This window comes from Ctenopharyngodon idella, chromosome 17 (assembly GCF_019924925.1).
Source record: "Ctenopharyngodon idella isolate HZGC_01 chromosome 17, HZGC01, whole genome shotgun sequence".
Taxonomy (NCBI): Eukaryota; Metazoa; Chordata; class Actinopteri; order Cypriniformes; family Xenocyprididae; genus Ctenopharyngodon; species Ctenopharyngodon idella.
In genome coordinates this window covers 32,055,051-32,069,154 of record NC_067236.1, presented here as the reverse complement: position 1 = coordinate 32,069,154, position 14,104 = coordinate 32,055,051, and the positions used below count along the sequence as shown (strand labels likewise).

At 38.3% G+C, this 14,104-nt stretch overlaps 1 protein-coding gene across 1 annotated transcript; it reads right to left on the bottom strand.

The window, feature by feature from the left end:
* Positions 1 to 3,423: 3,423 nt before the first annotated feature.
* Positions 3,424 to 12,418, bottom strand: exd1 (exonuclease 3'-5' domain containing 1). The gene is given in 12 exon segments (XM_051868210.1): positions 3,424 to 3,826; positions 5,819 to 6,001; positions 9,542 to 9,646; positions 9,648 to 9,686; positions 9,979 to 10,059; positions 10,135 to 10,239; positions 10,315 to 10,401; positions 10,477 to 10,541; positions 11,724 to 11,779; positions 11,858 to 11,888; positions 12,044 to 12,112; positions 12,202 to 12,418. Coding segments are annotated over 12 exon segments (1,119 nt in total). The 5' UTR covers positions 12,338 to 12,418; the 3' UTR covers positions 3,424 to 3,664.
* Positions 12,419 to 14,104: the final 1,686 nt, after the last annotated feature.

The window sequence follows — 14,104 nt, the reverse complement described above, 5'->3', positions numbered from 1 at the left end:
CTCCAGATTTGTATAATTCCTTATATGTGCATCATTTTTGTCACCTGTGTTGAGCATCACCTGGCTGCCTCCTGGAGATGTGATGCCAGCTGTGCCAGCTGCTGCTCACTAATCTTCATCAGCAACTGAAACAAAGAAACTACTGTTTTTCACTGCAATAATACTGTAATAATATCCATTTCACATATATCAAAATGTAGATTTATTGAAATGACAATTTTATTCAAGTCTGCATACTTGCAGACTGGTGTGCAAGCAGCCTTGCCATATCCTAAATGTAGTTTTGACTTAATAGTTTATCAGTTGCTGTGCTTTCTCATTTCAAAATAAAAATTTTATCAAAATTTAGTATAAGCATTGTAAATGCAGTAATACAGTATATATACATACCAAACGCAGAGTCCTCTCCTCTCGCGTCCTCCCCACTGCGCCGCTGGCCGAGGCAATCATCGCTTAGTTTCAAAGATATCTTTTATCAATGCTCAATGCTTTTTCCTTTCTAGATGTAATTATCAACATCAAAACAGTCCATAAACTATAAATCCACACGAAAACTTAAGTCAAAGCTGGTCGTGCACGTCAACCGGAACAAATCTGCGAGATCAGCCTCCTGACCTTGAAGTGTGAAATTTCTCGGTTTCTGAATGGACGGATGGCTTGATTGACATATGTCCCCGCAAACGCTGAGTTCTGGGCATGATTTATATACCATCGACATGTCCTAAGAAAACGTTAGCACGCTTTGATTGATGGTTTGGAGATCGCGTGTTTCTAGGTTCGAGAGAGCGCATTTCCTGTTCTGCACATCCGCGACAAAACAGTTGACGAAGTTTATGAAAGAAAGCTCACAAAAATGTGAAAATGGTCTTGTTTGAAAGAAAATATCCTAAGCTAAAAGATGATATAGAGTTTGTAGCTGTTTGTGGCTGACTGAAGCCCTTATCAAAAGTGCGGGGTCGATTTCTGTCTTTTCAAAACTGCGGGGGTCCTGACCCCCCGTCCCCCGTGCCAACGGCGCGCCTGGCTTCAGACCAAGGGTGAGGAGCTTTTCTGAGAGTCTCTGCCGATTTGCAATCAATTCTCTCATGTGTCCTTACCCTCCAAATGTGTGAGGGCTATACTGACAGCATCATCAGTAGACCGATTTTGTTGATATGCAAATTGAAGTGGCTGGGATAGTCTTCATTATGTAGGACATGACTGCAACTTGACGATAATCATTCATATGTCATATGGTTTTTCTTTAGAAAATAGTCCACGTGCAGTGGTTCGACCTTAATTGAAATAAAACAAGAAATAAAAAAGAAAAACAAAAAAAGAAAAGCTGTTTACATTCAGTGCTTCCAGGTTCTACGTCAGAACGCCGATTCATTATTGGCCGGCTCCTGCATCAGCATCACACGCATGCGCCGTGGTGCTCACGTGAACAGCGTCAGCCAATACTGAGCCGCCATTCTGACGTAGATCCTGGAAGCGCTGGACATAAACAGTGGAGAAGAATGACACAGGAGGGAAGATATTGTTGAATAAATTCGTTATTTTTGTTTTGTTTTTGTGCACAAAAAAGTATTCAGTTTTCAGTACAGTTTAATTTTTTTGCATCTTGAAATAAATATTTCTATGCTCTGTATTACTTTGTTGTGTTTGTTTCCTTTTTCTGTTTAGAAGATAACTGAGCCTTTAAATCTCCTTTGCAAAAGCTTTATGAGGCATAAATAGCCCTCACTTTAGATGAGCTCACAAAAATAGTTAACTGACAACTACTAAATGTTTTAGGATTAATTATGAAATACAGTAGGAATATGTGTTAATAAAGCATTAACACACTGAGTAACTATTACTATATGTCTAAATAATAAGACGTATAAATGTACATTTAAATAGTTTATTAATCACTTACACTTTCTAAATTATGAACTGACAACTCCTAAATAATTGGTTTGTAAATAATGTAATACTTAATTTAGAAATGATAAATTAATAAAGTATGTAGTCTTCATAGTGTGCAGTTATTATAAAGTGTTACCGAAACTGATGTCATTGTGATACTGAATCTGCCTCTCATTTGAGATGAACCATGACTTCAGACTCCCATGTTCTGGTGGTGAGCAGCTGTAGCATTTGCCTACTGAAATGACATTTGAAGAAACCTGTAAAGTCAACAAACTGCTGTTGAAAATGTCCATAAGTGTCAGTATGTTTTCTACTGTGAGCAGTTTCTGCTGCTTCTTCAGGTCACAGGCCTGTGTTTTGATGGATGGCCACTGGAGAGCAGCAGCGCGTCACTATGTCATCAGGGAGGTCATTAACAATGTTTCGGGAAAAAACTTCACTACTGTAAGTCTGGATGTGAAGAAACTGAATGTACTGTAAGCATTGAATGAAAACTGTAAAAACAATATTCTAGATACAGTAAAAGAATCAGCAGTTTGAATAAATTCTCAGTGGATTGCTTACAAACATCAAGTACATGAACTGTAAGACCTATGCTACAGTGGCAAGAAAAAGTATGTGAACCACTTGCAGAATCTGTGAAAATGTGCAAAATTTTAACCAAATAAGAGAGATCATACAAAATGCATGTTATTTTTTATTTAGTACTGTCCTGAGTAAGATATTTTACATAAAAGATGTTTACATATAATCCACAAGACAAAAAAAATAGCTGAATTTATTAAAATGACCCAGTTCAAAAGTTTGTGAACCATTGATTCTTAACACTGTGTGTGGTTACCTGGATGATCTACGACTGTTTTTTTGTTTTGTGATGGTTGTTCATGAGTCTCTTGTTTGTTCTGAGCAGTTAAACTGAGCTCTGTTCTTCAGAAAAAATCTCCAGGTCCCAAAAATTCTTCAGTTTGCCACCATCTTCTGCATATTTGAACCCTTTCCAGCAGTGACTGAATGATTTTGAGATCTGTCTTTTCACACTGAGGACAACTGAGGGACTCAAACACAACTAATAAAAAAGGTTCAAACATTCACTGATGCTTCAGAAGGAAACACGATGCATTAAGAGTCTGGGGGTGGTTTCAGTTTCATGCATTTTTTTTTTTTTTTTTTTGTAGAAATGAATGTCATCCTGAACATCCACAAATGTTCAATAAATGGGTCTCATCAAACAGGAAAAACATTGAGTAGCAAGATAAAAACCTGGTCTGGCAAATCAACAGGAGACCATTTATCTAAAATACTGAAATATAAATATTGATTCTGTTCAAATGACCAAATAGTTTGATTCTTAGTTCCCTGCCAGTTAAAACATACACCTTTGTTGTAGTAGCTGTTATTGGCCTCTTGTTCTGTCCGAGTCGTGAAGCAGAAACAGGACTGACATTTGAGGCACTTGCATTGTGCAGGTTTAGTCTAGAGAACAGTTCTAATGGAAGAAAACTGAGGAAAAACTACAAACAAACAGCAATATAAGAGCTTTATATTTAATGAAAACAGTCTTCACATATTGTAGAAGTGTAAAAAAAAAAAAAAAAAAAAAATGCATCCTTATGAATTCCAACATACTGCACAAAAATAAAAAATTCTTCAAATAATATTACAAATGTGCTCAATTTTATCATACTGAATAGACAGAACTGTATGCTGAGTTCTAACAGGTTCATCAGTTTTTAACAGAACTTTACTGATATATGGAAGATGTCAACGCATGTCAGACGGAGTCGGTGTGTGTTTTGACGTGAGGAGAGGGATTAAAGCTGGAGCGATCCAGAAGGCCTCGGTCAGTCAGAGAATAGTGACGTGCGGCCCATTCCCGACGCTCCCGCCTCACCGACAGCAGCTCTTCTGCTTCCTTAGGGAGTGTCGACTCATCCTGGTCAGACAACGCAGCACAAACCATATATACTTCTGAATGTTTAGTTACAGGTTTTTGTTGTTGTTTTTTGTTCTCTTTTTACAATCACTAGGACACATTTCTCAATACTTAGGTCACTTTTTCAAAACTCCTCACACAGTTCTCTGAATCAACTTTCAGATCAGCACAGCAGTTAATTTACCAAAATACTTAATTCATGCCTCAAATCAACTCGTTCTTCTATAACACACAACCCTAACCCACACTAGCAAAGGTTTCACCCAACAAACACACTTTATCACTCATAAAACACAGACCTAAAAACACCAACAGAAGCATTATACGATGTTTGCTTTTTTAAAAAAATGTCTTTACAAAGCAAGAATGACACTCTCTGTTTGTAATTCACTGCAGTTTACAGCTGTGTTACATGGTCCATGTTTGCATTACAGTACAAAATCATTCCTAAGTTTCCCCTTTTGTATAGATGGTAATGACATTGAAAGACTAACATCTGTGTTGGTGTTCAGCTGCATCTAAATGTTTTGATAGCATTTCATTTTTAGATTCTGAATATATTTAAATATGGTATTACAGTCTTATACGGAGCCCCTAAAGGGACCTTTTAGAAAAGAAAAAAATATACAGACTTTCGCGAGCACATGAGAAACTTTTGCGTGCTCACACGTTATAATTTCCGTTTAATGTAGGCTATAAATATGGTATTACAGAATAAGTAGCTGAATTCATCCTCGTACTAGACGAAGAGCTTTAACAAACTCCAACATTTGAGCACTTTTTTTTTTAAATCAGCCCAATTCACACAGCCATATTGCACTATCATCCCATTTCACGGCACGGTTTCACGGCCGCCACAGAGGATGTGTTAAAGCGGACATAAGGCTGTGATATTAGAGGTATACTGGACCCTTTAACTGGGCTTTATGGACCCTTGAACTTGGCAAATAGGATAATGCACACAGCTGTATTGCGGCACCAGCCAATTTCACGCCGTGGTTTCTCAGCCGTCACAGAGGATGCGTTAAAGCAGATATAAGGCCATGATATTAGAGATAGCCTATACTGTCCTAACAAAAGCCAAATACAGCTTTAATGTGCATCCATACTCTTGTTTTCTTCATAATAAAATGGCAGCGACGCACGAAGAAATGTGTTAGACATAAAACAGAAATTGTAACGTGTGTAAATGCTCTCTATGATGTTCAAACAACAGAACAGACACTGCAACTCACTAACACTGTAGAAGGTTCATTAGAGTTACTAATCAAACATGAACACAAAGTTCAGCCTTAAGAGGGAAAACCCAACAGTTTACTTCAATTACAGGCCTGTTTCCCTTACTACACTAATCATTTTAGTTTTTAAATTTTATATTTTTTCCTCATTAGTTTGACAATTTGCAACCAGTTTTCTATCATCATGTATTTGTTAATGTCTGTAGTATATGTAAAACTAACCATTGAGTGATCCATTTCAATAGACAAATCCACATAAAAATAAGACTTAGTTAATTTGTGACATTGCTTGACTTGGATTATGATCGTACATCCTATAAAATATGACATGCATTCAGAGCATAAACAAGCAAATGCAGGCATATTACTGAACCAATTAACTAATTGTTGACCGTGGAGCTGCATGAATTACTGTTACACTACCCTTATGTCCTTATTGACTATTATTCTGACTATTTTTTTTTGTGCTCCACAGAAGAAATAAAGTCATATGAGTTTAGAACGACATGAGGAAGAGTCAATGATGACAATTTTAATTTAGACTATGACTGGAAAGTGATATAGGCCAAAATTATCACTGAATAATGAAGCATGAATAACACACCTTGTGCATTTATGAAAGGTGTTTTGCATTTGTGAACCATTTTTTCATCAGTATTTCATTAGGTTACACATTTATGAATCATATTTAGTAAATAGGTTTATAATGAAAGGATTCTGACTCCATATTTAAGACATATGTGCATATTCTGACCTGGTCGAAGTGAAGAGACTGGTTCTGGTAGCTGCTCATGTATGCATCCACCAGAACAGTGTAATCGGACATGAGAGCATCCAGAAGCAGCAGGCGCAGCGGGAGAAGGTGCCGGACGGAAGCGGCCATCACACTCATCAGCGCAGGAGGACACGGACGGATGTACCAGACCTCAGGACACTCCTGCAAGACAAGAGGATAGTCTTGTGTTCAGATCCATCTGCAGACAGTGGGCTTCCCTTCTGACATGATGTACACCATCATCACAAACATCTGTAATAAGAATAGCAAATCACATGCGATAGTACGGTGGCAGAAAGGCACAAAAATCACAATACTGGAAAAAAAAAAAACCCAAAAACAAAACAAATTATCAGCACAATGGAAAGTCTAAAAACAAAATAAGTCAGAAAACAAAACGACAAGTCATAATAAAGGATAAGGTAGGTATACTTTGCAAATGGAATACTTAGAGCTGATTGGACGAGACATCTGTCAATCAAGATATGCAGAAAGTAGAAAATCGATGGGTGTGCATGTTTAAATATTACAGCTGTATTGAATGTACTATGAATTTGACTTTACAAGACTAATGATGAGCATCTACAACAGCACTTTTATTTCCAATATTCATGACTGTTTTATTTAATTCATGTAAAATTACGTCTTTATTGGGACAGGACTTGACGGATTATGTGACTGTGCCAAGTTTAAACTACATAATCAAGCATTAATGTAACATATCTCATATGTGCATTAATGGCTGTTATGCTAAATAAAGTTTATTCATTAAGGGAGGCAAGTTATTTTACCTTTGAACACAGTTGTTGACTCGTCTCCCCTCAGGCGCAATGCTTTAATGGCAGTCTTGAGGACAATTCTCGAAACACCCACACGATGGTGGCATTTATTGGTGAATCCGATATAACAAAAAATACCCGATTATGAGAAAATGCTTAAATATCAGGAAAATTATTGGTGAAACTGATTATTACTCAATCTCTAATTCAAATATACAGAGATTGGACAATGAAACGGAAACACTTGGTTTTAGACCAGCATCAGTTCTTCTTGGGAATGACAGACACAAGTCCTTCACAGTGGCTGGAGGGATTCGAAGCCATTTCTCTTGCAGAACGGTGGCTGGGTCACTATGCTGGTGAAGGAAAAAGTTTTCTGACTTGCTCTTCCAAAATACCCCCAAAAGGCTTGATAATATTCAGATCTGGTGACTGTGTAGGCCATGGGAGATGTTCAACTTCACTTTCACGTCAGACCACTCTGTCACCAGTCTTGCTGTGTATATTGGTGCATTAACATTCTGACACACAACACCATATTCAGTGTACAATGTTTGAACCATTGGGTGCACATGGTCCCCCAGAATGGTTCGGTAGTCCCTAGCAGTTACACGCCTATCAAGCACTGCAGCCCAAACCATCACAGATCCACCCCGTGCTTCACTCTGGGCAGCAACAGTCTGGGTGTTGAGCCTCTTTGGGCTTCTCCACGTCTTAAGACAGTGAAGGTGGACTCATCAGAGAACAATACATGTTTTACATTGTCCACAGCCCAAGATTTGCACTGTTGGCACCAATGAAACCAACAATTGGCACTGGCACGAGTGATCAAAGGTTTGGCTGTAGCAGCCTGCCTATGAATATTAACTCTGGAGCTCTCGACAAACAGTTTGGTGGAAACAGGAGACTCGACGTGCGCATTTAATTCTGCAGTGATTTGGGCAGCTGCAGTTTTTTGGATACAATCCGGGTTAGTACCTGGATATCCCATACCCCCTGTTGGATGTGGTTCATCCTACATCACCCTGGATACCATAGCTCTCGATACACCACAAAGACTTGCTGTCCTGGTCACAGATGAGCCAGCGAGACACAATTTGTCCTCTGATATGTCTCCCGTTATGTTGTGTGGATTGCAATATTTTATGTGCAGCTGTGCTTTTGCTCTGCTAATTCAACATTCACACTCTGCTCTCAATGATGGAATGTAAAATCAGTGAAGATTGGCCACCAGCTCGCGCGTATATAGGCGTGAAACCTAGGGCTGTCGCGATAACCGCAATAATGTAATACTGTGATACTAACAAGCTAACCGCAGAGGAACGCAAGCAACCGCGATATTCATGTTCTCTTTTTTCATAAGGCTTTGCCCTTCTTGTTTTACACTTCATGCATGTGTATTGAATGTTAAATAAGTTAATGATAACAAGAGTGAAGAATGTATTGTTTTCCACCAACTGGCTGTTTTACTTAAGACTGAAATATCGACATCATGTTAATTTAGGGTGTGATATGCCATTATTGGCGATAACCACAACATTTAAAATGAATAGGACTCTTATGATATCATGACACATAAATACTCCAGCGCCAGTACCTGGTTGACCTCTCAGGTGGCAGTATTGCACATGCGCAGCTATAGAAGAAGAACCATGTCGTCCGAGCAGGAGAGCGAGAGGCTCTGTCCACACCTGAATAAAGTAAGCTCGACAGTATGGGAGTTTTTCAGCTTCCAAGAAAACACTCTGCAGAATTTGCCTGGCTACATCAGTGCGAAGGGAGGCAACACCACCAACCTTTTTACCCACCTCCGTGTCCATCACCCTGCAGATTACACCATTTTACAGAGAGTAAATTGCGATTATTTTACTAGTCATGGAATGGGAAATGTTAGGCTATATTAACAGCAATTTTCTGTGTTCATATATTTAAATAAAGGATGTTTCTTTTAATAAGTACCGCGTTTTCTTTACTCAGCGTGATGTATGCATGCAGTTATATGCCCTCAAAATTGAAGATACACGAGCATTTTTGCCCCGACGTGTTTTTGTTATTAACTTATATCATATGATATGATGTACAATATCACACGAGCAAGAGTGCCATGCAACAGACAGAAATGTTTTTGTTATACTGACTGAATCCGCGTTTTGAACGAATCAGTTTAATTAATGATTAAATGACCCATTCAATAAAGACAGTCACTTGCTTACTTCCTGAATGAATCAGTCATTTGAACAAATCGGTTGAATGAATGACTCACTCACTCATTAAGACAGTGACTTGCTGCCACCTACTGGCAGTTTAGTTTCATATTTAAAGTACATTTTAATTAAAAATTTAAAATTAGAAATAATTCCATATTTAAATAATTACATTTATGTAGACAAATTGTAAATGCTGTGTAAATATATTAATGCCACTTCTAATTCTGTGTCACCTTCTGTACTGCAAAGATGGATTTTGTTGATAATGATTTCATTTGATTGGTAACAGCCCTAATGTATTTACTAGGCTAGTATTCATTTTTATTTCCTCAGGTCTTAAAAAGCCTTAAATTTGACTTTGACTTAGATTTGAATGTGCAGCAACCCTGAAAAAGAAAAACTAAATAAAGTAAAAATTAACCTGATACATTTTTCCCCCCCAAGGATTCTATAGATATCGCGATATATCGATATCTTGAATTATTTTGGCCACAATAACCATGGTGTGAAAAATCTAATATCGTGACAGCCCTAGTAGTAATGTAACGGGGTATGGCGGAATGGGAATCCTCTAGTCAGGTAGCACCGATTTCAAACATATTTTCGTCTTTCTACCCCATAAGCAGCCACATTTCATTAAAAGCCCATTTTGTCAGCGGTGAAGTACACCGCTAATTCACATTTACTTATAATACACATGATTTTGGGTTTCAGACCTTGGTGTGGAGTTCTTTGGACCAGAGAGGTAAGAGGTCAGAAGTGGGGAGTTTGAGGTGAAGTCGGAGCACCTCTTGGAGACTGCTGACCCGGTCCGGGAGGAAAACCGCCAGTCTCGCTGTAGAAGAGCATGAGATCAGCGACCTGCAGCACCGACACGGGGAGAGAAACACAACAAAAGCAGTGACAGTCCTGTTCAGATATGAGAACACAAAAACTTGAACTGAATTGATCTGAATAATGAATAATGAGCTGCTTTTCTGCAGAATCTGAATTGGTCTCACATTTGATGAAGTTTGCATCATTGATTCTGTTATTTTCCTGTTTATCACTGTGATGCTGCTTTGAAACAATCCGTATTGAGCTCAATCTGTCTTCAAGTAATCCTCAACACCTTGATTAGCTGGTTCAGGTGTGTGTGCGACCCGTGACGTACCTGCGTGTCAAAGACGTTGGTGAGGTTGACTTTAAACTCGGCTCTCAGGCATCTGGCGATGCAGCGGCAGTCGTGAACCACCTGAAGAGTCAGAAGATTCAGCAAGCGCTTCGTTCCTCAGCCACACATTTGTTGACATCAAAACAGTCACCCGACCTTCAGAATGTGGGGATTCTCCATAATCATGGACAGTCCGTTTTTAATAGCTTGTCCGCCAAGCAAGAGGATATCAAACAGGTACACGACTTTCTTAGTGGCAACCTGCATCAAAACAATTATTCACACACAAACTCCAACATACAAACTCAAAATAAAGAGCTTCAATATTCCACTGACCTGCAACCAGCAAAGCCTCTCTTGCGCAGTCTGTCCAAAAACATCAGCGCCGATTCCGATCACTTTTTGTTCTTTGATGTGCATGACCTGAAATATATATTATTCATGCATATGTGGAACAGATTGGAGATGAGAAGCACGATACTGGATTCCTAAACTCACTGCTGGGCCGAACTTCTCATGAAGCTCGTCGATCACCACATATTTGATGTCGTGTTCATCACCATCTGGGAGGGAAAAAAATGGGTAAAATCCGGCAACTAAAGGGAAATACGATATCCACCTTATTTTGCGATGTGGAAGTAAGTTATTTTCTGTGAATGTGCAAGACTTTTAATTCATTAGCTGCTATAGGTGGGTCAATGGCGTGACGGGTCATTTTTGTGTCCAAAGGCCTTAATAATAATAGAAAATGAAGATATGACATCCAAAGTATGTAAGGTAGTACAACTAGATCTCTTTTATTGAATCCAAAAGGTTTTAATAATATTTTGCTACATATTAAGGTATTTTAAAGATTTTTAAGTGCCAAAAGGTCATTCGGTTTAACCGTCAAATACAGCCATTTTATTTTTGATTAAAATATCTTAATGTAATAAATGTATATATTTTTTTTTTCTGGCATGATTTTATAACATCTTATATCAACATAGTGCAAAATGGTATTAAAATTATGTGTAGAAGTCATTGCTTTGTTATGAGAAAGAACTGAATTTCATTGATGTCATTCGGAGTAACCAAAATAAAGGGACCATTTTGGATCAAGTCATGTGGTCAATATCATGTGACAGGATGTGACATCACTCAGACACCTGCACAGGACCACATGGTCATGAAGCAGAGTAACTAACTCTCTCTTAACTATTTGAAAAATTCATACGCATGTCCCGAAACATCAGGTCATTCGGTACAACCATTATAAAACATGGAAAATGTTGTAATATTTTAAAAACTTGTACTAAATATAAAATGTTTGATTGTCCTTTTGCTAGCTAGATATCAGCCTGTTAGCATTGTTTGAAAATATCATCATTCGGTATAACCAAAAGTGTCATTCTGTAAAACTGAAATTTTGGTTAAACCGAATGACTTTTTTGGTGACAAATTTTGTCCATCTTGTAAAAAAATGACAAAAGCAGTGTTAATTGATAATAAAAACCACAATCTCTTTGTTAACACTTAAAAAACCTTCAATATTAGCTAATTATATCTCCATTGTTTTTTTACACTTTTAAAAACCTTATTCGTCAATGACCCAGGTACATAATTAGATGAAAAAAATGAAGTAAACAGTAAAAATAACTGACCTACAAACCAGTGTGTTTATAATTACGACAACATTAAAATAATATGGTAAGAAAATAAGGTGGATAGTGTGTGGAACTGCCAGTGAACATGAAGACATTTACCCAAGATTATCTTCCTCCTGAAAGAGCTGAACTCGGACTTGTGCTCTTCATTAACACTGAAATTACAGCAAATAAATGAACGCTCATGACCTGTTCTGATTTAATTAAACAAAATGACGCGATAAAACACTCACAGGTCTTCATTCGCAGAACTGATGAAATCCACTGTCAAAAAAAAAAAAAGGAAGATAAAATATATTTCTTAGCTTGTCTGGATCAACAAAAACGGCACCGATTTAATTAATTATTTTACCTGCTAAAACGCTTTAATAACGAGCTCCTGTGGGATTACTGAAAACATCATGGATTATGGAGTTTACCTTTCACAATTTCGTGTCCGAAAATCAGTTTGACGCCTGGAAATTTCCGTCCACTTTTCACCTCAGATACTTACAGAGGGGAAAGAAAACAAACCTAAACTATAATAACTATATAAACTGTGCTCTTATTAAACAGACAGATGTTCATTTGGCTTTACCGTCCTCTAAAATCACAATCTTCTTCGGGTGGATCCGCTGTATAACGCCAGTGATTTGAGTATCTGACAAAGTTATTTTAACCCGTTTCTTTCTTAAATCGTCCAAAAACCTGCACACGTCTGAAGATGAAGCCATGTTAATCAGCCTGTCAATCAAATGTAAACGCTAAATTACAGCGCCTGTCTAGGATATTCTGTGACACTGGGCGGGGCTTAAATGAATATTCATGAGCTTCCTGTTTCGTGTTAAAGGAACACTCCACTTTTTTTGGAAATAGGCTCATTTTCCAACTCCCCTAGAGTTAAACAGTTCAGTTTTAATGTTTTCGAATCCATTTAGCCGATCTCCGGGTCAGGCGCTGCGTAATATCATTGCGCCTGCTGCAGCCATGGTACGGCAGCAAAGTTCCTTGATCATTACGCCGGAATGAGAGTATAGTTCCTAGTCATATCGGCCTAGAAAATTGCAACTTTTAATTTTCCTTCGGTCTTAGTACACGATGTAACTACAGAAGAGTCAAGTTTTAAATAGGAAAAATATTGAAACTCTTTGGTCATTTTTTTAACGAGATGCTAACGGTCTAATCAGATTCAATGAACTATGCTAATCTATGCTAAAAGTGGTACCGCCAGACCCGGAGATCGGCTGAATGGATTCGAAAATGGTAAAACTCAACTGTTTAACTCTAGGGGAGCTGGAAAATGAGCCTATTTTCAAAAAAAGTGGAGTGTTCCTTTAAAGCGCCACTGAAAGTATTAGCGCGCGCTCCTCGGTTCTGAGTAAATGAGCCAACAGCCATCAAGATTATTTATTTATTTTAATATATATACGCTACTTCTGTTTTGCGTTGATTGTCTTTCAAAATGGTTCTGTTTGATAACTTGTATGTATCTGTGGTGGCATAAAGTTTCAGTTGTGGTTATTTTGTGCCCTATTGCTTGCTCTGTTGCAGCATAACTTCAACCAGACATTATAGTGTATAGGCCATAATGTTATTTGTGTATTTGAGCATATTTTATGTTTAATAAATCGTATATTTTTTCTTTGTTTATTTTATAGTTGTTGTGTTCAATGTAATGTTTCAGGACAATGTGTTTGGTAGGCTATTTAACATGAATAGGATGGTTATGTTTAGATGATGTAGTATTTAAGCCAGTAGGGGGCGTAACTTCCATTGTGATCAACGTGGAAGGCTGGAGAAACATGTTTTCTTTCTGTCTTTTTTTTTTGCTTTTCTTCTTTAAGGAAACAGATTCTTCTTCTCTTCTTTAAGGAAACAAATCAGTTTCATTTGCCATCTTTCTGCAGAGTCAATAGCTACAGACCTCCAAACTTCATGTGGCCTTCAGATTAGCTCAAGAACAGTGTGTAGAGAGCTTCATGGAATGGGTTTCCATGGCAGAGCAGCTGCATCCAAGCCTTACATCACCAAGTGCAATGCAAAGCGTCGGATGCAGTGGTGTAAAGCACACAGCCACTGGACTCTAGAGCAGTGGAGACGTGTTCTCTGGAGTGACGAATCACGCTTCTCTGTCTGGCAATCCGATGGACGAGTCTGGGTTTGGCGGTTGCCAGGAGAACAGTACTTGCCTGCATTGTGCCAAGTGTAAAGTTTGGTGGAGGGGGGATTATGGTGTGGGGTTGTTTTTCAGGGGTTGGGCTTGGCCCCTTAGTTCCAGTGAAAGAAACTCTTAATGCTTCAGCATACCAAGACAATTTCATGCTCCCAACTTTGTGGGAATGGTTTGGGGATGGCCACTTCCTGTTCCAACATGACTGCGCACCAGTGCACAAAGCAAGGTCCATAAAGACATGGATGAGCGAGTTTGGTGTGGAGGAACTTGACTGGCCTGCACAGAGTCCTGACCTCAACCCGACAGAACACCTTTGGGATGAATTAGA